The 20,760-nt window shown below is 37.0% G+C and overlaps 1 protein-coding gene across 9 annotated transcripts in view; it reads left to right on the forward strand.

Annotated features, from left to right (window-relative positions):
- Window positions 1-20,760, forward strand: part of EXOC4 (exocyst complex component 4) — an 870,395-nt gene that overhangs the window by 222,387 nt on the left and 627,248 nt on the right. For all 9 annotated transcript variants that reach the window (XM_054558840.2, XM_054558838.1, XM_054558839.1 and 6 more), the window contains 2 exon segments: window positions 9,296-9,441; window positions 14,009-14,097. In XM_054558840.2, coding sequence (XP_054414815.1) covers window positions 9,296-9,441; window positions 14,009-14,097 — 235 coding nt within the window.

Raw genomic sequence — 20,760 nt, forward strand, 5'->3', positions numbered from 1 at the left:
GGTGGTGAGCATCTGTAATCTCAACTACTCAGGAGGTTGAGGCAGGAGAATCACTTGAACCCAGGAAGTGGAAGTTGCAGTGAGCTGAGATCATGCCATTGCACTCCAGCCTGGGCAACAAGAGTGAAATTCTGTCTAAAAAAAAAAAAAAGGAGAAAACTCAAAGCCAAAGCAAGCAGAGGTTAGGAAATAATAAAGGTAAAGTGATAATCAATGAAATAAAAACCAGGATAACTGTAGGAAAAAACAGTGGAACCAAACAGAGGTCTTTTGAAAAGATAAAAAATTGATATATCTTTAGGTAGACCAGCCAATTAAGAAAGAGAAGTCTAAAGAATACCAAAAGAGAGAAGTCTAAAGAATACCAAAATCAGGAAATGAAAGAGGAGATATAATTACAGACTCTACAGAAATTAAAAGGATTCCGAGACTACTATGATATGCCAATCAGACGATGTAGGTGAAACAGACCAATTTCTACAAAGACACAAGGTACCAAAACTGACTCAAGAAGAAACAGAAAATCTGAATTGTCCTATAATAAATAAATTAGTAATTAAAAATTTTCCTGCACATACGTAATTCACACGAATATTCTGTCAAACATTTAAAGATGAAATAATACCAATCTTTTGCAAACTCTTTCAGAAAATAGAGAAACAGTTTCCAATGCATCCTACTGGGCCAGTATTACCCTAATAAGACAGCCAAAGTATTATAGAAAACTGTAGAGCAGCCTTACAAACGTAAGTGTAATAATGTTGAACAAAATATTAGCAAATTGAATGTATCGACATATAAACTGTATTATACCATGATTCATTGGGATTTATTTTAAAAGTCAATGTATTACCATAAAATAAAGAACCAAAGTCACATAATCGTCTCAATAGATATAGAAAAGCACTTGACCTCCATTGATTATTTATTGAAAAAGGAAACATACTCAACCTAATAAAAGGCACTTGTGAAAAACCTGCAACTAGCATCATCAAGGAACTTTTTGACCTAATGCAAATTTATTAATTTATAGATCATGGAAATACCATCAATCTTAACCTATTCACATTATGTTTTTCAAATTCACGGGCATATATTCCAAACAAAATATATTGTCACCATGGGCTATGAAACCCATTTTTCATGCATTCTTAATTGTTTATAGAACCATAATTTTTAAAATCCCTCTAATAAGCAATCTTTTAGCCATTGCTTTTATTTCTCTTTTTTTTTTTGGCAGAATGACTGATTAAATTTTGTTCATTTTATTTTCTCTGCATTGACTCTTAAGTTTGTCCTAATTGTATAAACTTATTGCCACTGCTTTAGTTTAAAACCTTTTAATTTTTTAAATTGAGCTGTCTTGGTAGGTTGTCTCTTCTTGCTGTCCTTCCTTTATAGGATTTTCCTGATCATTCATTTTTGCCCCTAATCCCATTTCCTTCCAGTCAATAATTTTGTATACTGTCAGATCAATTTACATACAGCATATTTATCACCACTTCATTTGCCTGTTTAAAACTCTTTTTTTCATTGCCTCATTTTGTATTTGACTTCAGTTCGTAATTTGTTTGTCATTACAGATTCTTTTTCTTTTTCTTTTTTTTTTAAGATTCTTGGAAGTTTGTTAGTGCACTCCCTTTCCAGGCTTACCTCTCGTTGGTCATTTTAATGTCACCTGAAATATTCGTTATTTACTGAAGATGCCCTAAATTTTCCTATCACTATTTATTTTCTTGTTCTGTTCTGTGCCTTCATTTTTTTTTTTTCACACATTCTAAGATTCAATTTATGTCCTTCTATAGTTCCATGATCTTGAAGGCTTTTTTTGTTGCCCTAGTTAGGAGCCATCTTGTCCTCCTATAAATGCTCTTAGCCATATTTTTGTCCTGATGTTTTACCACTTTCTCCTTTGTATTGTACTCATTCATGTGTGTCTCAATTAATAGATAAATACACTGAGGGAAGGACTTATTTTTGAGTCCTGGTTTTATATCTAGCACAATACTTTGCATATTTTCTGTGTTAAATAAGTATATATTTAAAATGAATGAAAACATTTGGAAGCTATTAAAACTGGGCTTTCTTTGCTAAGAGCTATTCTCTTGAGAAAAAGAAAAAAAACAAATCATGAGTAGTTCGATCAGATGTTCGATGCAGGACCAAAAATACATGTGTACTCTTGGAAGTTTTTGATTTGTTTTATTCTGAACACTAATGAACCATTCACAAGACCATAGCATTAGTGGTTTTAATTGTACAACTGCCACTGACAATGAGTATAATTGAGCAGGCATCCGCTTTATTTTCAAAATGAAGAATTTTTCCTTTGCTTTCCTTACTGCAGAATATTTTAGACTTTATACAATGGGGAAATTAGACTGCTATATTGAAAAAAATAACTTTTTCTGTTATTTTTTCTGTTATTAACATTCTATTCATAGTAGCTCTATGAGGAAAACCCAATAAGTTTTGGTAATTTAAAATGGACATTCTAATTTAAAAATATTATTATATTATTTCATTCTCTTGGCTGTAATGTTTTCAGGAATCAAGGTTATAATTTGGTGGGTATATTACCCTGATTTTGTCTCCTGCGCTTTTCAAATTCCTTTGAGACATCCTCCATCGGGTAAGACTATACTTTCTGCTTGGGCTCTTCCCTTGCTCCATGAAAACCGGGATGCACCTTCTGGGAGAAAGCCAGAGGAATTCACCTGCTGTGCTCCGTTGTTTCTTCCAGGGATCATAGCTGTCAGTTTCTGCCGAATTTGATTCCCCTCCAGGGTCTTCAAATTCTTATTTTTTTAGTATTTTTTTTGGCTTTTACAATTATCAGCATAAGGACCAGTTAAATGAGAACTGATTTGCTGTACCCAGAATACAAACTCTTGGGCACTTGCATTTTAAAAGAGCAAGTTATTGAAAATTCCAGTATTTAATATAGGCACATTTAAAATATTGCCCAAGAGAAGTTGAGTCTTAGTTCATGTTGAGAGCTTGAGATGATTTTTTCATGTTACTGTTTCTCATGTCATGAGAAGCAGTCTATTATCAGACTCATCAAGGAGGACCAATATACTATGGCTTAATGTAAATCACTGAATACGTGAAGTTAGTAGTCAAGAAAATTGGGGCAGGACGCAGTGGCTCACGCCTGTAATCCCAGCACTTTGGGAGGCCGAGGCAGGTGGATCACGAGGTCAGGAGATCGAGACCATCCTGGCTAACACAGTGAAACCCCATCTCTACTAAAAATAGAAAAATTAGCCTGATGTGGTGGCATGCACCTGTAATCCCTGCCACTCGGGAGAGTGAGGCAGGAGAATCGCTTGAACCTGGGAGGCAGTGGATGCAGTGAGCTGAGATCGTGCCACTGCACTCCAGCCTGGACGACAGAGTGAGACTCCATCTTAAAAATAAATAAATAAAGAAAAAAAAAAGAAAGGAAAATTGGGTTCATAGTTGTACAGATTGAAATTTGTGCAAACCACTACTCCTGTTTTTATGAGATGCCAGTATTCTGCAAAGACAGTAATTTTGGTATAAATGTCAATAGAGTCATATTAGTATATACTCATCAATCCATAGGTATCTTCGTGAAAGAACAAATACTCATTTAAGCTATTATAAGGAAGATATATTAGATGCTATAAAGACATATTGCAAACTCATAGGGTAGAAAATCTTTGACCTTATCAGCAACTGGATGTGAGACCTATAACACTATGGAAAACATTTAAAGTTTGCAATGTTCAAGTCTGTCTCCTCTGGGTTTCCTATTTCTCTCTCTGGCCAGCTAGTTCATTCTTTATTCTCCCTCTGCAGATTGACTTCTTTGATTTTTCTGTCTGTAAAAAGTGGTTGCCCCAAAGAATTTACATCTCCTCCTTTACATGGCCAGTAGCGAATGTATTCCCCAACACATTCCTGAGGAAGATAATTTAACTGGCCAAGTAGGGGTTGGTTGTCTCCCTGGTGGACATTTTGGCTGTGGCTGAGAGGGTGGAATCACAGGTTATAAGCATGGCTACCAGAGTCCACCATGTGGTTGGGGAATAGTTCTTAGATGAGGAGAGGGTTTTGTAAGCTGAAAAGTTACCTGAAAGGGATCTACCACATGAAATACCTCAGAGGATCTGAGTGTTTAATTGAGTAGCTGGCATAAATGGAGAAGCTAAAGACAGAAGATGTGTTAATTCTAAGCCTATGAATCTTATATTTATTTTAAAAAACCTCTGCATGTATAACCACAGACAGTTATAGGCAATGGGTTAAAGGAGATTAACTGGTAAATGAGGAATTAATTCAGAATGATGTTACCAATGTTAGCAAGTTATAAATCTCAAAATTTTGGTCCTGCTTTAATATCATGAGATTGCTAAGTAACATCTTAGGAACTGCTAATCAAATATAGCAGAAGAGATGCCTAACCAACATAGTTTATATGTTCTTTAAAACACTCTGTATCTTTGTTTTGACCACAGAGCAATTCAACTTAATAGGTTCTCAGAAAAAAACAGTGAATCATGATATCACTGGAATATGTAGACTTTCAAGTGCTTTCCAACTGTTTTGTTGTTGTTGTTGTTTCTTGCTTTTAGTTTTTACAGATTATGCCTTTTAAGTGGACACACCCATCAATTTTGACTTTTATTTTTGGGGCTCTTGATCAACAAGAAATAGAAATTCGTGGTACTTAAAAATAGTAAAGAAATTAGTATCTAAGATATGAAGGAATTGAGAGCCAACAAGAATGTGGGATTCTGCACATTTTCTGTAGACAGAATGTATTTGATATTGTAAGTAATGCTCTTTGTTCCAGAATTTCAATCTTGGGTGATTTTCTTCAGGCAAATGTTAATCAGAATAGCTTGTTTACTTTTATGAAAATTAAAATTTGAACCCATAGGTGTGTGCTTAGAATATATACAATTTGGAAGGTGCAGTACATTATCCACCATAATGTGGAATCATCAATAAATTATATAGTTATATTTTAATACTAGGCATCTGATGTTTGTGTCAAGACTGTGTAGTAGAAGATTTAGCCCAATTCAAATAAATTTCAGGTATCCTAGAAATAAGGGCTTTTTTGTTCTTTGAGATACTAAAAAATTCTGGCGGGGCGTGCTGGCTCACACCTGTAATCCTAGCACATTGGCAGGCCGAGGCAGGCAGATAACCTGAGATCAGGAGTTCAAGATGAGCCTGGCCAACATGGTGAAACCCAGTCTCTACTAAAAATACAAAAATTAGCTGGGCGTGGTGGCAGGTGCCTGTAATCCCTGCTACTCGGGAGGCTGAGGCAGGAGAATCGCTTGAACCTGGGAGGAGGAGGTTGCAGTGAGCCGAGATCGTGCCATTGCACTCCAACCTGGGGTACAAGAGCGAGACTTTGTCTCAAAAAAAAAAAAAATCCCTTTACTAATTTGAATATCAAAATAAAACTTTACCTAAATTTAAAATAGCATTTTCCAGCTGGTGATGAATGGTATTAGACAAGAGAGGCAAACAATGAAGCAAACAAACACAAATTGCAAACATTTAGCCTGTGGTTAAAAATTACACCCATCCTTTTTCTTTTAAATTTTATTTGTATTGTAGATTTTTGTACTGAGGATTAATTTACAGAGTTCACTCTACTTTGAAGACTTTTTAATTTGCATATAACAACATATTCATTAAAGCTTCTTTATACTTTTTTTAAAAAGTTCAGCAATTTGTTGTATTTTTTTGATTTGCTGGTCTGTTGCATGGCCCTATGGTGGAAGTAAAGAAATGTAATGCTTTAAGGAACGTATAAATTGGGGGTAGTAAGGTGTCTTTTTTATTAAATAAGGACTAATAGTATCAGGTAGTTTTTGATGAATACTTATTGAATGATGTAGAAAATGGGTGTTTTAGGAGTTCAGGAAAGGGTATAGCCAACTAGAGTGGCCTGGGAAGGGCTCCTTGAAGAAAAAACACTGGAATTATTCTTGGAAGTATTTGTTGGTATTTATTTAGGAGAGAAGGTAATCTAGATTAGGCCTTCTAGAAATGAGAATGCCCACATATATTCAGGGAAGAGATAAGTAATTTTCATTGCAGTGTTGGGTTTACATTTGAGAGAATAAGATACGCTTGGAAATATGTACTGAAGTCAGAATGTTGTAGATGATGAAAGGAGTAGCCTTCTGATGATAGCAGCAGTGTTTTAGAACTGTCAGTCTGTTGATATTATGTGAGAAGGACTGGAAGGGTAAGAGATGAGAGGCAGAAAATTAAATGAAAACTACATGAATTGAACTAAGTTGGTGGCTGTCAAAATGGACAGGAATGGGCAAACTAATAGAGAGTTGAGGAACAGTCATTAATGATCTTGAGGAATAATTCCTTTATGGACACAAAGGATGTGGGAATGTATCAAAAGATGGTTCTGAAGTTTTAAACCTGGAAAGTAGTGAAAATAAGAAACTACCAACAAACAAAAAGGAGACAGAAGGAATTAATGTTTTTATGGGAAGATGATTTAGGTTTCAGAGGAGTTGGTTTTCTTAGTGAAATATGTGAATATATATCAAGCATGCAGTCACACATGTGGGACTGGAGCTCAGGAGAGAAATGAGGAATAAATCACATTGTGATAAAGGGAATAGTAGATGTAAAGGCTACTTTTTAAAGTTTGGGACTCAAAGACAGAAGGAAAATAAGATTGTAGATAGAGCATAAGGACCAATGCAAGATTTTTTTTGAGAAAGTAGGAAAAGTGTGTGTTTGCAGATTGAAAGGAGAAGTGGGTGGATAGGAATAGACTAACAATGCTGAGAGGTAACAATTAAGGGGACTTTACTGATGATGAGAAAAAGAAAAATGGTCTTAAAAAACCTGTGTTTTGAGGTCAGTATTTTATTATACAAGGCCTCAGTCATTGGATTCTAGGACAGCAAGTGCCTCAAAAGAGTTACTTGGATTAGTGTATTTTCACGCTTTGGTAGAAACATCACTCTGTCATGTTGATGTTAACCATCTGAAATATGAGTGAAACAATGCATTTATATACATCTTTCTGTGTTATATTAATTTGAAATTCTTTTCTGGTTTACCAGTCTTTTTTTGATCACAAATTGCTGAAAATCTTATTAGCAGCAGTGCCAAATATACAGTATAATTTAGTCCCTGAGTTGAGTTGTTACTAGAGACCCAACTCAATATTCTCCCTGACCATTGGGTAGTTTGGGTGATGTATTAACAGAGATAGTATTTATCATTATATTATTTCATCCACATACCGAATACTACTCTAGTGGCTTCATAAATAAATAAAAAATACTTACCAGTCTGTTGACATGTTTTGTATTTTCCAAGTGCAGTCCTTATTGGACAGAAAATGAAATAAAGTACATTTACTGCCACCTATAGACCTGTGCTTATTTGGGTGCTCTGGTGTCGGGTGCATATATGTTTACTATTGTTGTATTCTCTTGCAGTATTGACCCCTTTATTAATGACCTTTTTTGTCTTTTTCTACAGTTTTTGACTTAAAGTCTATTTTGTCTGGTATCGGTATAGCAAATCCTACTGTGTTGTGTTTTCCATTTTTATGGAATATCTTTTTCCATATCTTTACTTTTAGTCAGTGTGTCTTTATAGCGAAGTGAGTTTCTTGAATGCACCAATATTACTGGGTCTTGTTTTTTTTTTTTTTAAGACAGAGCCTCACTCTGTCGCCCAGGCTGGAGTGCAGTGGCGCGATCTCTGCTCACTGCAAGCTCCGCCTCCTCGGTTCACACCATCCTCCTGTCTCAGCCTCCCGAGTAGCTGGGACTACAGGCGCCCACACCATGCCCAGCTAATTTTTTGTATTTTTAGTAGAGACAGGATTTCGCTGTGTTAGCCAGGATGCTCTCTATCTCCTAACCTCGTGATCCGCCCACCTCGGCCTCCTAAAGTCCCAAAGTGCTGGGGTTACAGGTGTGAGCCACCACGCCCGGCCTGGGTCTTGTTTTTTAATTCATTCAGCTACTGTGTGTTTAATCAGGGAATTTAGTTCACTTACATTGTGTTATTATTGATAGGTAAGGACTTACTGCTGGCATTTTGTTACTTGTTTTCTAGTTGTTTTATAACTCTTCCTTCTTATTATCTTTCTTTGTGGTTACATGATCTCTCTGGTAGCATGTTTTAATTTGCTGCCTTTTGTTTTTAGTGTGTCTATTATGGGTTTTTACCTTGTGATAATTCTTAGATTTTAAATTGGATTGATTTTATAAGTAGAACCTATTGGCAGTAGTAGATTTTTTAATTTTTTTTATTTTTTTGAGACGGAGTCTCACCCTGTTGCCCAGGCTGGAGTGCGGTGGCATAATCTCACCTCACTGCAACCTCTGGTTCAAGTGATTCTTGTGCCTCAGCCTCTCAAGTAGCTGGGACTACAGGTGTGCACCATCATGCCCAGCCAATTTTTTTTTTTTTTAAGTAGAGATGAGGTTTCACTATGTTGGTCAGGCTGGTTTCGAACTTCTGGCCTCAAGTGATCCTCCTACCTCAGCCTCCCAAAGTGCTGGGATTACAAGCATGAGCCACTGTGCCTAGCTAGTAGTTGATTTTTTAAAAAGCAGCTGCTTTTCTTGTGTTGAAGCTCTCAATATGAGTAGTGGCTATGGAAATTCTTTGCAGGTCAGGACTTCTTAGCTTCCTGTGGCCTTTCTATATCTCTTTTTGCAGGTTTGTTGTGGTATTTATCCACTATGTGTAATAGTGAGTGGTAAGAGCATGCACTCCCTAGTCCACTAGGGATCACTTTACAGGTCTTGAACCTCTGTAAGCCCCATTTCTTCATCTATAATCTGTGAATTTATCTGATAAAATTTTGTGCTTTAAAAGAGATAATACATTTTACATGGATTAGCATGTTGCCTGCATCATAGTAAGCCCTCAGTAAATGTTATGGCATTGCTGCTAATGCTGCTGTAGTTTGGAATAATGAGGATTAAATTGTGATTAAAGAGGAATGTTGATTAACTCACTCAGCACAATATCTAGCACATAGTAGTTACCCAATAAAAACGTTCCTTTTACTCCCATGTTCAAATGCCCACCACACCTCTTCCCCATGAATACGAACAAGTAGATGACTTACTAGCTATAATGAATCTTTTCTTAGATCCCCAACTAGGAAAATGAATGACCAGGTTAATATACTCTTGAATGTTGGTTTTAGAATTAGATTTGCACGGTTTTAAAATAGTTTTTCTTAATAGCACATTAAAAATGTGTATATTACCATTAACTGATTTATCTGGTTTTACAGATGCTGTTAACTGAGTACTTGGATATGAAAAATACTCGTACGGCCTCTGAACCATCAGCTCAACTAAGCTATGCCAGCACTGGACGAGAGTTTGCAGCCTTTTTTGCCAAGAAGAAACCTCAAAGGCCAAAAAATTCTCTTTTCAAGTAAGTATTATTCTGCTGTTAATAGGTTTTAAGAATTGTTAGACTGAAGTAAGATGACTTCCTACTTTATTAATAGCCATAACTTTCTCTAGCTTAAGTTGATTGAAGTAATTTAGAGGAAGTAAATATATGTTTTTATTTATTTTTGATTTCTGTCAGGTGGAATGGCTGTTTTGGGTACAGTTACTGGACTACCTGGAACTCCTAATAAAAATTTCTGGAACTTGTTTCAGGGGAGTTTTATTTAAAATTAAGAGGAATGAAACTCCCCAATTGTTTCTGGGGAATTTTATATGAAATGAAAGAAAATGAAATATGTTAGCCTTGAAAAGGCCCCAAGAGCCAAGAAACAACCTTTATTAATAAAGTTATGCAAATGTTTCTAGCTAAGCAGTATTGGACCTTATGTGGTTACTTGTTTAATAAAAGAACAATCTGGGTTTTTTTTTTTCTAATTATTACCTTAGTTAACTCCACGAAGCCATGTGCCCAAAATGTATATCTCTTGGCAACAGCTAATAGTTAATAATATTGATAATAACTTCAATAATACCAACAGCTACCACTGATTGTTTCCTAGGTATCAGGCACTGTACTGGGCGAGTTTCCCAAAATAATCTCAGTTAAACATACTTTAAATTGGAGTATACTAAATTTCAGCAGCAGCAGTAGTAGCTAACGTTTATTGAGTTCTTACTAAGTGCTAATCAAGGCATTAAATTATTCTCATAGATTATTTTATTTACTAATTACAACAACCTTATAGGCAAGGGTTGTATTTTTAATACTTTTGTACATGTAAAAAAAATAGAGACATGAAAGGTTAAGTAATTTATATAAGGTTGCATAGCTAGCACGTGGTAGAAGGAGGATTTAAATCCTGGCAGTCTTACTTTAGGTCTGTTTTCTTTTGAGGATTTAGTAGATATTTAAGAAGTTGTGTCTGTAAATATAAGCATGTAAAGTGACCACCACAGAAGTATCCCAGTATATTGAATTTATTCTTTTTCGGCAGTTGGAGATCTAATACCTTCTGTTGATCCACATTTGAGGCTTGTTTTTATCTTAGATTTTTCATGTTTTTAATAATTAAAGCTTCAACAGTTTATTTATTTTGTGATCTAGCAGAGAGGAGATTTATTTAGTATATCCCTGCCAGAAATGAAATCTATTCTGTTTATTGAATGCATTCCTTTTTAAACAGTTTTATTCAGAGAGTAGATGCAATATCAGTTACAATGCTTTAGGCTGCAAGTAACATAAAACTTTAAATACAATAGATTGAACTATAGGAAAGTTACCATCTCACATAACAAGGATGAATGTGGAGGTTTCCTTAATTCAACTGTACAATATCATAAAGGACTCAGCCCTTTCCATCTCTCTGCATTGCCATCCTCAACACGTTAGTAATGTTTTCTATTGCGATTATGAGGCATATCCATCAGTTCCAGTCCAGTAAAGACAGTGTGGGTAAGAAAATTGCATGTGATTCTCCCTGTGAATCTCTCTCTTTAAAAAAACGTATAGACTTTATTTTTTAGAACAGTTTTAGGTTTATAGAAAAGTAGAGCAGGAAGTACAGAGAGTTCCTTTATATTCCCCCCTTCTCTGCATTTTACCCTATTTAACATCTTGTATTAGCGTCTGTTTGTTAGAATTGATGAACCAGTATTGAGATGTCATTATTAACTAAATTCCATAGTTTACATTAGAATTCACTCTTTGTGTTGTACAGTTCTAATGGGTTTTGACAAAGGCATAAGTTCATCTATCCACCATTACAATGTCATACAGAACAGTTTCGCTGCTCTAAACATCTTCCATTCACCACATATTCATCCCTCCACCCTCCCTAACCCGTGGCAACCTCTGATCTTTTGACTATCTCCATAAGTTTTGCCTTTTCCAGAATGTTGTATAGTCAGAATCAGGTGTAGCCTTTTCAGAATGGCTTCTTTCACTTGGCAATATGCATTTAACTTTCTTCCACATCTTTTTGGGGCTTGATAGATGTCTCTTTGTATTGCTGAGTAACATTCCTTTGTGTGGATATGCCATAGCTTGCTTATTTACCTATTGAAGGACATCTTGCTTGCTTCCAACTTCTGGCAATCACGAATAAAGCTGCTCTAAACACTCATGTGCAGGTTTTGGTGTGGACATAAATTGTCAACTCATTTTTGTAAATACCTGGGAGCAACATTACTGGATCATTTGGTGATACTGTGTTTAGCTTCATAAGACACTGTCAAACTGTCTTCTAAAGTGGCTGCACCATTTTAAATCTTTTTAAATTAGTACTTACTAATTATCAATTTATTAATCATTTCTGCTAATGACAAAACTCTTCAGCAAGTTCCTATTAAGCTCTAGGATTGGGTCGTAAGCCCTTTCCTAAACTAGTCACTGGCAAGGGGAAGCAGATCTCAGTGGTTGTCTTAAACTAGGCAGGTTCCTCTCTGGTGCTAGGTTTCCAGCTGGAGAGGAAGCCACTTTTTCTGAACACATGGCTGAGTAAAGAGCAAGGAAGCAGAATGCCCAGATGGAATCAGGGCTATGCCAGCAAGCACAAAGATAGTAAAAGGAAAAGGTAGTTGGTAGAGGCAACTGACACTGTCTCAGATGCGCCTAACCAGGCCCTTTTCTTTTTTTTTTTTTTTTTTTCTTTTCTCTATTTCTAGCTCAATTTAACCTTCTAAATATGGAATCATTGCAGAAAGCAGGCTTTAGGGTTTAAAGTTCATGCTCTCAACCATCACCGCTGACTTTCAACCTCAGTCAGACCACATACACATTTTCAAACATTTAGCCAGTGCTTCTGAAGTTGTGGTATTGGAAAAAAAAAAAAAAAGAAATTGTTGGAAATGAACAAATTGGCTTAAATAATTATTACACGTTTATTATTATTGGGCAGTAATGAAACTTATCACAGACACAGAATTAGGCCATTATTACAGATTTGTCTGTTTCCAGTCTTGGTTCTATCATTGAGCCCATGTGTGTCTGAGCAGGTCTCAGTGTCTCTGGATATAAACTAAGGAGGTGAGACTCAATCTCTAGTGCCTCGTTTACTGAAAAATTACATCAGTCTGTGACTTGTTGCAGACATAAAAAGAATTCCTGAGTAGCAAAAATACATCAAGTCATAAAGGATTAAGATTTTGACTGTTTTTAATCACATCTGTGAAGGACTTTATTACCCTCTTTAATTGCCCTTAGCTAAGGTTAATTAAGTCTGTTTAAGTCCTGCCTTATTGTGCTGTGTGTGTCTCTCTATTCTTTGCTTAAGAGTTTATTTTTTTTTTCTTTGCCCTATCTGATCAATAGCTGTCAGCATGCTTTTTGGAGGTCAGTGGCTTCTTTTCTGCACTTGACTGGCAGGTGGCATGTTTGAAGTACTGCACACTTTGCCTTCTTTCCGGCTGTTAGTACCCTCTTAGTTCTTGGCAGGGTGCAGAGAGGGGATCAAGTAACCTAAGTGTTTCCCTCACAGACTGACATTCATCTCGGTATTCATCTTCCTTGTCAAGGAAAGGATAAAGAAGGCATAATTAAGAAAATGATGGTGTGCCTGCCTTGTTGCCAGAAACCTATCCCATTAGCACTGTTGCTCGTACTATGTTGCTGCTTTTACCCCTTAGTGGCAGTCATTCTTAGAAGGATTCCTCCATCTGGCAGGTTGTTATCCTGCCTTTGAAATCTCAGTTTGAAATGGGATCTCTTATCAAAGGATTTACTCTTTGATATGTCATAATTTTATCTGTTTTTTTTTCTTACTTGCACGTTTCTCTTAAGACTGATTTGTTTTTGTTAGTTCTTTTTGTAGTTATTATTTTAGGTTTTAGAAACCTGTTCTTTATCTTGAGCCTCTCGTTCTCCCTCCTTCACCAGTGTTTCTAACCTCTGAAATAGTTCCTGAGTGAGTGTGAACAAATATTGCGTAGCTTGGTATTTTTGAGAGTATTTTATATTGTAGGCAGCAGGTCAAAAAACTAGCAGCCATTTAGAAAAGAAACTGTTTTTTAGGCCATTTAGGGAGAGATTACAGCTGCCTTGCTTTTCTGGTGCCATTATTCAGCCACATTTCTAGTATGTCCTTTGTCTAGTCCTCTACCTATGGGAGTTAGGCACGAGTTCTGCTCTGAGGAGCCAGTGTGTCTGTGTTGGTAGCTGGCAGTCACTGGTGACTTTTGAGCTGGATGGTAACGTAATTAGAATGACTTCATAGGATGCTCTCATTGCTACATGTATAAGGATCCTGGCAAAGGCTGATGGGGGTCTGAAAGCAAAAGGAAGTTGGGGAGATCAGAGTTGTACCAGTTGAAATGGAGAATAAGCAAAAGTTCCAAATACGGTTGTAAAGGAGCCTTAGCCAGGAATATTGCTCATAAATCAAGGTCCGTGGCAGCTGGCCCTGGTCCTGTCATGGTATAGCCAAAGTGTCTTCATCACAGAACATCGGGGAGCACCACACAGACCAGAGTAGAATAATGTGGAATACAGAGCTGGTCAGCACTTAATTGGTTTACACCTGCTTGTCTGTTTCCCCTGTGTTTCTCTGCAGGTTCGAATCGTCCTCCCATGCCATCAGTATGAGCGCCTATCTGCGAGAACAGAGAAGGGAGCTCTATAGTCGGAGTGGAGAACTGCAAGGTGAGTGATTGAGTTTCTCTGGAAAAATTAATTTTCTGGAGGAATATTTCCTTTATTACATGTGAGTTTGTGTCCTGCATTCACAGGATCCTTTCAAGACAACAAACACTTAGTGACTTAATAATTTGTTTCTTCTGTAATTTCCCAGCATCTGCTGCCAAGCAGTTAAAACTGTTACTGTGGCCATAGGACTTATAGACCTGCTACTGTTCAAGTGGGAATTCAAAGCAAAAAGAGATGAGGCCGGGCTTGTCTTGCTTAAACAGAAGACCTGAGTCCAGTCACAATCTAGGAGAATGTTGGTCTTCTGCGACTGCCACTGTTACTTCTAATTGTTGTTTTTGACACCTTCTAGAATATGTCAGGAGTACCTGAGATTTGGGAAAGGGAAAATGCAACCACTGTCATTATTTAAAGGGAAAAAGATGCCTCTAAATGGTATGTTATAGTCAACATAACTGTGATACACAGGCTATTTGATACCCATGTATGGTTACCAAAGAGTTGTAAGCTGAAGAAGAAAATATTTAGAAAATAAATTAAATATAAATAAATATATTAGATTGATAACATTTCCTTCTGTGACAAAAAGATGCTGATCATAGTAAATGTAATGAGTTAAGAAAGATTTGGAGGTCAGGTGTGGTGACTAACACCTGTAATCTCAGCACTTTGGGAGACTGAGGCAGGCAGATCACTTGAGTCCAGGAGTTCAAGACCAGCCTGGGCGACATGGTGAAGCCCTGTCTCTATAAAAAAATACAAAAATTAGTTGGACATGGTGGCACGTGCGTATTCCCAGCTATTCAGGAGGCTGAGGTGAGATTGCTTGAGCCTGAGAGGCAGAGGTTGCAGTGAGCTGAGATCATGCCACTGCACTTCAGCCTGGGTGACAAAGTGAGACCATGTCTCAAAAAAAGAAAAAAAAAAAAACAACAAAACCACATTGATGAGGGCCTGCTAAGTGTAAGACATCTTAGGTGTTGGAAGTAATGGAAGTTGGGTACAAAGAAATATAAAGCCTAAAGATCTAGTTATGAAAGTAAAGTATACATATGTGTGTGTGCATATATACATACACACACACACACACACACACACACACACACACATCAATAACAATATCAGGAAGTAAATACTAACAACTGAGTGGGTGGTATGGATAAATTGCTAGAGAAATTACAAGAAAGGAGTGATTACATAAATTGTTTTAGAACTCTGGGCTTTTCTCCATGAGGGATGGGAACGAATACTTTTACTGTCTTTGATGCATTGGGATCACTTAGCATTTTGCAGTGACTGGCCTGTGTAATTAAATATTTAGTCTTTAAGACTCATAATTCTGTACCAAAACACTATGAAGTAACCACTCAACCTTTCTTCGTTTAAAGACTATTGCCTTGTCATTCCTAACTTCACCTTTGTTATTAATAGAATAACCTGTAAGTTTTTCCAAAGATGCTGCTGTACTCTCTCATATTTATATCACAGTAATAGTTCTACAGCCCATATATGTGGTCACCAGAAGTAAAAGCCTAGAAGTATGTTAAGGGTATTAGGAAGAGGAGATTAGCCTACCAACATTTTATTTAATATGAAAGGGTTGTCATGCATTCTGAAAGACATGCAATATTCATGTCGAGAGTCTTGATGTAGAGGAGTACAGACAGTCATTAGACCTGGAACAAGTGAAAGGACAGAAAGGAGTGAAGGAGGAGGGTGACCCATGCTCTAGCAGGCTTTCTCTGCCTCCCAGGAGAAGAGGCTAGGCTGCCAAGAGTGAAAGGAAATGATGATAACAGAACATACATTATTGCAGGAGGTAGGATTGTGCTTGAACTGCCCTTAGCAGGCTATCTAAGGCTAGTGTATCTTCCACACTCACGGTATCCTAATTTTAATTTCTTTTCAGAGTTGCCTTAAGGAATAGTTTAAATTTGCCTCCATATTTTCTCTACACCTGTCTTCTAATACACATAAATTTATTTAATGGTGACAAAGCATCTCCTTTCTTCTTTTTTAGGTTGAGTCCTAATTATTTTCTTTCTTAAAAATTAATAAACATTATCTGTTAGAGCAGTTATAAGGTCCCAGCTAAACTGAGTGGAAAGAACAGAGTTCCTGTGTGCCCTTGTCCCCACACATGCCCACCTTCCTCCGGTGTCGACATCCGGCAGCACAGTGCAGCCTTCCATTTGACCCTTCCAGTGAACAGGCAGAGCATGTCCCTATGGTTACATAGGGACCGAGGACCTCTCATCGCTCACTCACACTCAAGCATAATTGGTCAACAAGGGCGCAGGACTAGTGGCAGATTCTTTATGCTTGTATGAGTGAGAATAGAGAGCACTCTGCGGCAGCCGTGGGAAGGCTTTTCAGTCCTGCCCCAGTGGTCCACGCTCTCTTGAGAGACAGTATAGGGTGGCAGTGCAGAGTAGGTGGCTCTGGGCCCAGGTCGCCTTCATTTAGATACCTAGCTCCCCAGCACTCACTTTGTAACCTCCAGCAAGTTCCATGGTCTCTGTGCCTCTTTTTCCTTTTCTCTAAATGGGAATAAAAGTAACACTCCCTACTCCATGAGGTGGTCGTGAAAATTAGGTGAGTTAAGCTAGGAAGTGTTTCAAAAAGTGTCTGACATATACTGAATGCTATGCCTTTCTTCTTCTCCTCTATTTCTAGTACTATGATGTGACTTCAGAGTTTTCATATACATTCTGTTTGTCCTTTCTGTCATCTTTATATGGCTAAGCCCTCCTGTTCTTTCCAAGTTAAATTTAGGTGTCGCTCATTTGGATGGGCTTCCCTGTTGGTCCCTCCTCTCAGCCTGTCACAAATACACACACATTCTGGGGTTGTGGCCCCTGCTGTGTGTTACTGCCACGTCTTTAATGATGTTCTTCTGAGTACTTTCCATACTGCATTGTGGAACAATGCTCTCTTGTTTGAGTTTGCCACAAAACTATAAGCTCCAAGAGCAAAATACTATTTTATTTCCTGTGATTCTCACAGCACCTGGTACAAGAAATGTTTGATAAATACTGGTTGACTTAGTGACAGAATGAATGAGGACAGTTAGGATCTAAAATAGGATAGAGAGCACCATGGAGAGGCAGGAAGGGCCTGAAAGGAGCCACTTTCAGCTTTATAGTTTTCCATTAGTCTTCAAGTTGAAGGCAAAGTAGAGGGTATACATATATGGTTTTGTCCTCTGCAGTTATAAGCTTTATTAAGTAGGAATATTGCCCTTGGGCTTTCTGGCCCAGGACAAAACTACTGTATGTAATTGAAAAACATTTTAGAATCTAAGTGACAGAGGAATTTTACTCTGTGAGGATGGTTAATGGAGAAATCACTATAATCTAACTAGGAATTTTCCCATCCTTCAAAAAGTTAATTGAAATATGGGCTTTCAAGCACAAGTCGATTGAACTTACCAGTTTTCAGCAAGGAATATTTCTGGTTACAACAGAAGAAAAGTAATAGCAACCACATTACGTTCCTAATAATCATTAAAAATACTTTAGGTGAGCTGACATATTACACACTTGGTGAGAGAATAAATCAGTGGACCAGTTTTTGTAAAAGTCTGATGGTGTTTCATTCAGGAGGAAAAGTTTCTCTGATGAATGCTTTTAACATTTCAACAGGAAAAAAGAGAAGAAAATCATACCTGTCTTCCATTAAAAACGGCTGTCCTTTTTCAGTTATTCCATTAATGACTGGTCCAAGGACCACAATGAGATCTGCATTTCAGCTTGTCCCTGAAAAGGCATAATTGAATAGTTCAGTCAAACCATAAGAGACTAAGGGAAGATTTTTGTTTCTTCTGTTAACACCATATAGCGGCAGGCTTTGCTTCCCAGTAATTTCAGTTCATAGGTCAACTTTTCCTTCCGTTGCAGGGGAGCGGCGAAGAAATCCACCAGAAAGACAATCAAAGTAACATTAAAAAGCTCAAATTTTACAAAAGTTAAGTTCCTGCCAACATTTTCAATTTATCAAACAATTAGAAATGTTACTTAGTCTAACAACACCCAAGGGGATAAAAGGATTAAAAAAATGAGATTTCTTTGGTATTATCAACCCATCTCAATAGGCTCTAACTGTTATGGTACAGATGGTTCATTATATAGTCTGCTGTTGGCAGTTGGGCTGTGGAGATGCGGGTGCTGCTTCAAAATGTGTGAGATACCAGGTGGGAATCTGACTTGTGGATGTGTCAGTGTTAATCATAGGCTTCCTGTGGTTTTAGCCTCTGCCGCTTCATTGTACTTAGACAGCAGTGTTGGTCGTGAAGAAAGATTCAAGTTTTAATGAACATTTAATTTGAATATAGCTTCTCAGGTTTAATGTATAATTCTTCAGGGGAATAGATAATTGATGAACACATTGTCTGGTGAGGGTTAAAACAAAAACAAAAACAAAAAACAATCTAAAGACTACCACTCATGACCAAAATAAGCTCACAGGTTTATCAATGACATTCTGCCTCAGATTTCTCATAGGAAAAAATTAGAACTGTTATCAGTCCTGACTACTTTAGGGGAATGTTGTGACTATTAAATATTAAATTATTAATATTAGAAATTTCTGAATTAGAAACATTAGATTAGCAATGTTGATTTAATTGATAAAGTGATGTTTTAAAAAATCATCCTGGGCCAGACACAGTGGCTTATGCCTGTAATCCCAGCACTCTGGGAGGCCCGAGGTGGGCAGATCACTTGAGGTCAGAAGTTTGAGACCAGCCTGGCCAACATGGTAAAACCCCGTCTCTACTAAAAATACAAAAATTAGCCTGGCATGGTGGCGGACACCTGTAATCCCAGCTACATGGGAGGCTGAGGCAGGAGAATCGCTTGAACCTGGAAGGTGGAGGTTGCAGTGAGCTGAGATTGTGCCACTACACTCCAGCCTGGGTGACAGAGTGAGACTCCATCTCAAAATAAGTAATTAAATAAATAAGTCAGTAAATAAATAAATAAAAATAAAAAAAGTATCATCATGGAGTTAAGAGTGCCACATCTACTTCTTTACTTCCCATTTTCTCTTCAACTCCAGTCCACTGAGTTAGCTCTCCTCCAAGTCACCAGTGACCTCTGCTTGGCAGACTTAGTATTAGCTTTTTCTGACATTCATTTCACTCGATCTTTCTGCTCTTTTTCTTTTCTTATCCTCATGTTCTTTCTGAGTCTTGTCAAAAGCCTGTTGGAGTATCTCCTGATTTGGTCCTGGGATTTCTTCTATGCTCACTTTGTAGACTCTCCCCAGATCTCAGCCAAGACCAAGCTTCACTCAGCGCCCGAGCATAGCTGACCTCCATGTCTGTGTCTCCTGCCCTTTTCTCATTGTTTTCTGACCTTTTCTAGCATCCCGTCTCCCTACATTATAATTCTTTATCACAATATTTAAAAAAAGTTCTCATACTTTTCTTAATATGTACATGTCTTATTAATTTGTTAAGTTCCTTCACTTCCCTTGACCCAGAATGCAAGCCTTATTCACGGGTACATTTCAGTACCTAGGATAATGCTTGGCTTGAATTAGGCGCTTAAAGACATATATGACGAACACGTATGATTCTATCTTTAATATCTCCTTATTTGTAGGTACAAGCCTACTTATTTGAGAAACCCTAGTGGTTGTTTAAATAAACAGACTGGGAGTCCTGTGATTTGTCTTTTCTCATTTTTAAGGATAATAAAACTCATGAATGAGTAAGAGTATATTAATTGCCATTGATTCAAATAGAGATATATACTCAATTTCCATTATGTTTTCTTTTCTATCTCGGGGCTACTTAATATTTTTGTTTTTATTCAATGATGTTACCTTTAGAGTGCCATTTTTATTTCCATTAGTTTAATGAGTGGCCTTTCTATAGCCCTGACATTAAAATGTTCTGTAAATCTCCAACCACTTGAGACCTCACTTCTTTAAGATGATTTGTATTACATAGTAAATATGGACATACTGACATAGGTAAAAACTGAGCTCTTACACTGGCCTAACCTGAATTTTCTGAGTTTTTCTCTCTAATGGGTTGTCGGTGACTGGGATTGTGAATACTTGTATGTAATTAATCTGTTCGGGGGTGTCTTGCCTTAAGAAAAGACAGTATTTGAGATGGATTCACTCTGAGTTGATTATCCATTTTTACTAAAAGGATTTATAATAGGAGTCTCTTATATAGCAAGCTGTTCCATAATTGAGCATTTAAGGCAATATTTCACTTTTGCACACATTTTCAGGGTCACTTTGATTGAAGTGAGGTGCATTATTTTATATAGCAATGTTATGCTCATGACATATATTTGTTCTGCAGCCTTAAATATAAGAAGCACTTTCAAAACTTTATACCCTGAAGTTTGATTAGAAAATTCTTTGTTGCCTTCTAGAATTTGCTTAATGACTTCATTAATAACTATGCAACAGTATGCAGGGAACATGAAAAACAGTACATTTTTTTTCTTCTGAAAATTGCATATAATTATGTCAAAATAACTTTTAATCTTTCCTAGTTATCTTTTCTGTTTTAGCCTCTAAAATAGTATTTAAAAATTGATTCCCCTTTTCTTCATAGATTTATGTTCTTGCTTTTTTAAAAGAATGACCTTAACTTACTTATATGTAAGATTTGTCTTATAGTAAAGTTATAATAGA

The sequence above is a fragment of the Pongo abelii genome, chromosome 6, assembly GCF_028885655.2.
Source record: "Pongo abelii isolate AG06213 chromosome 6, NHGRI_mPonAbe1-v2.0_pri, whole genome shotgun sequence".
NCBI classification, from domain to species: domain Eukaryota; kingdom Metazoa; phylum Chordata; class Mammalia; order Primates; family Hominidae; genus Pongo; species Pongo abelii.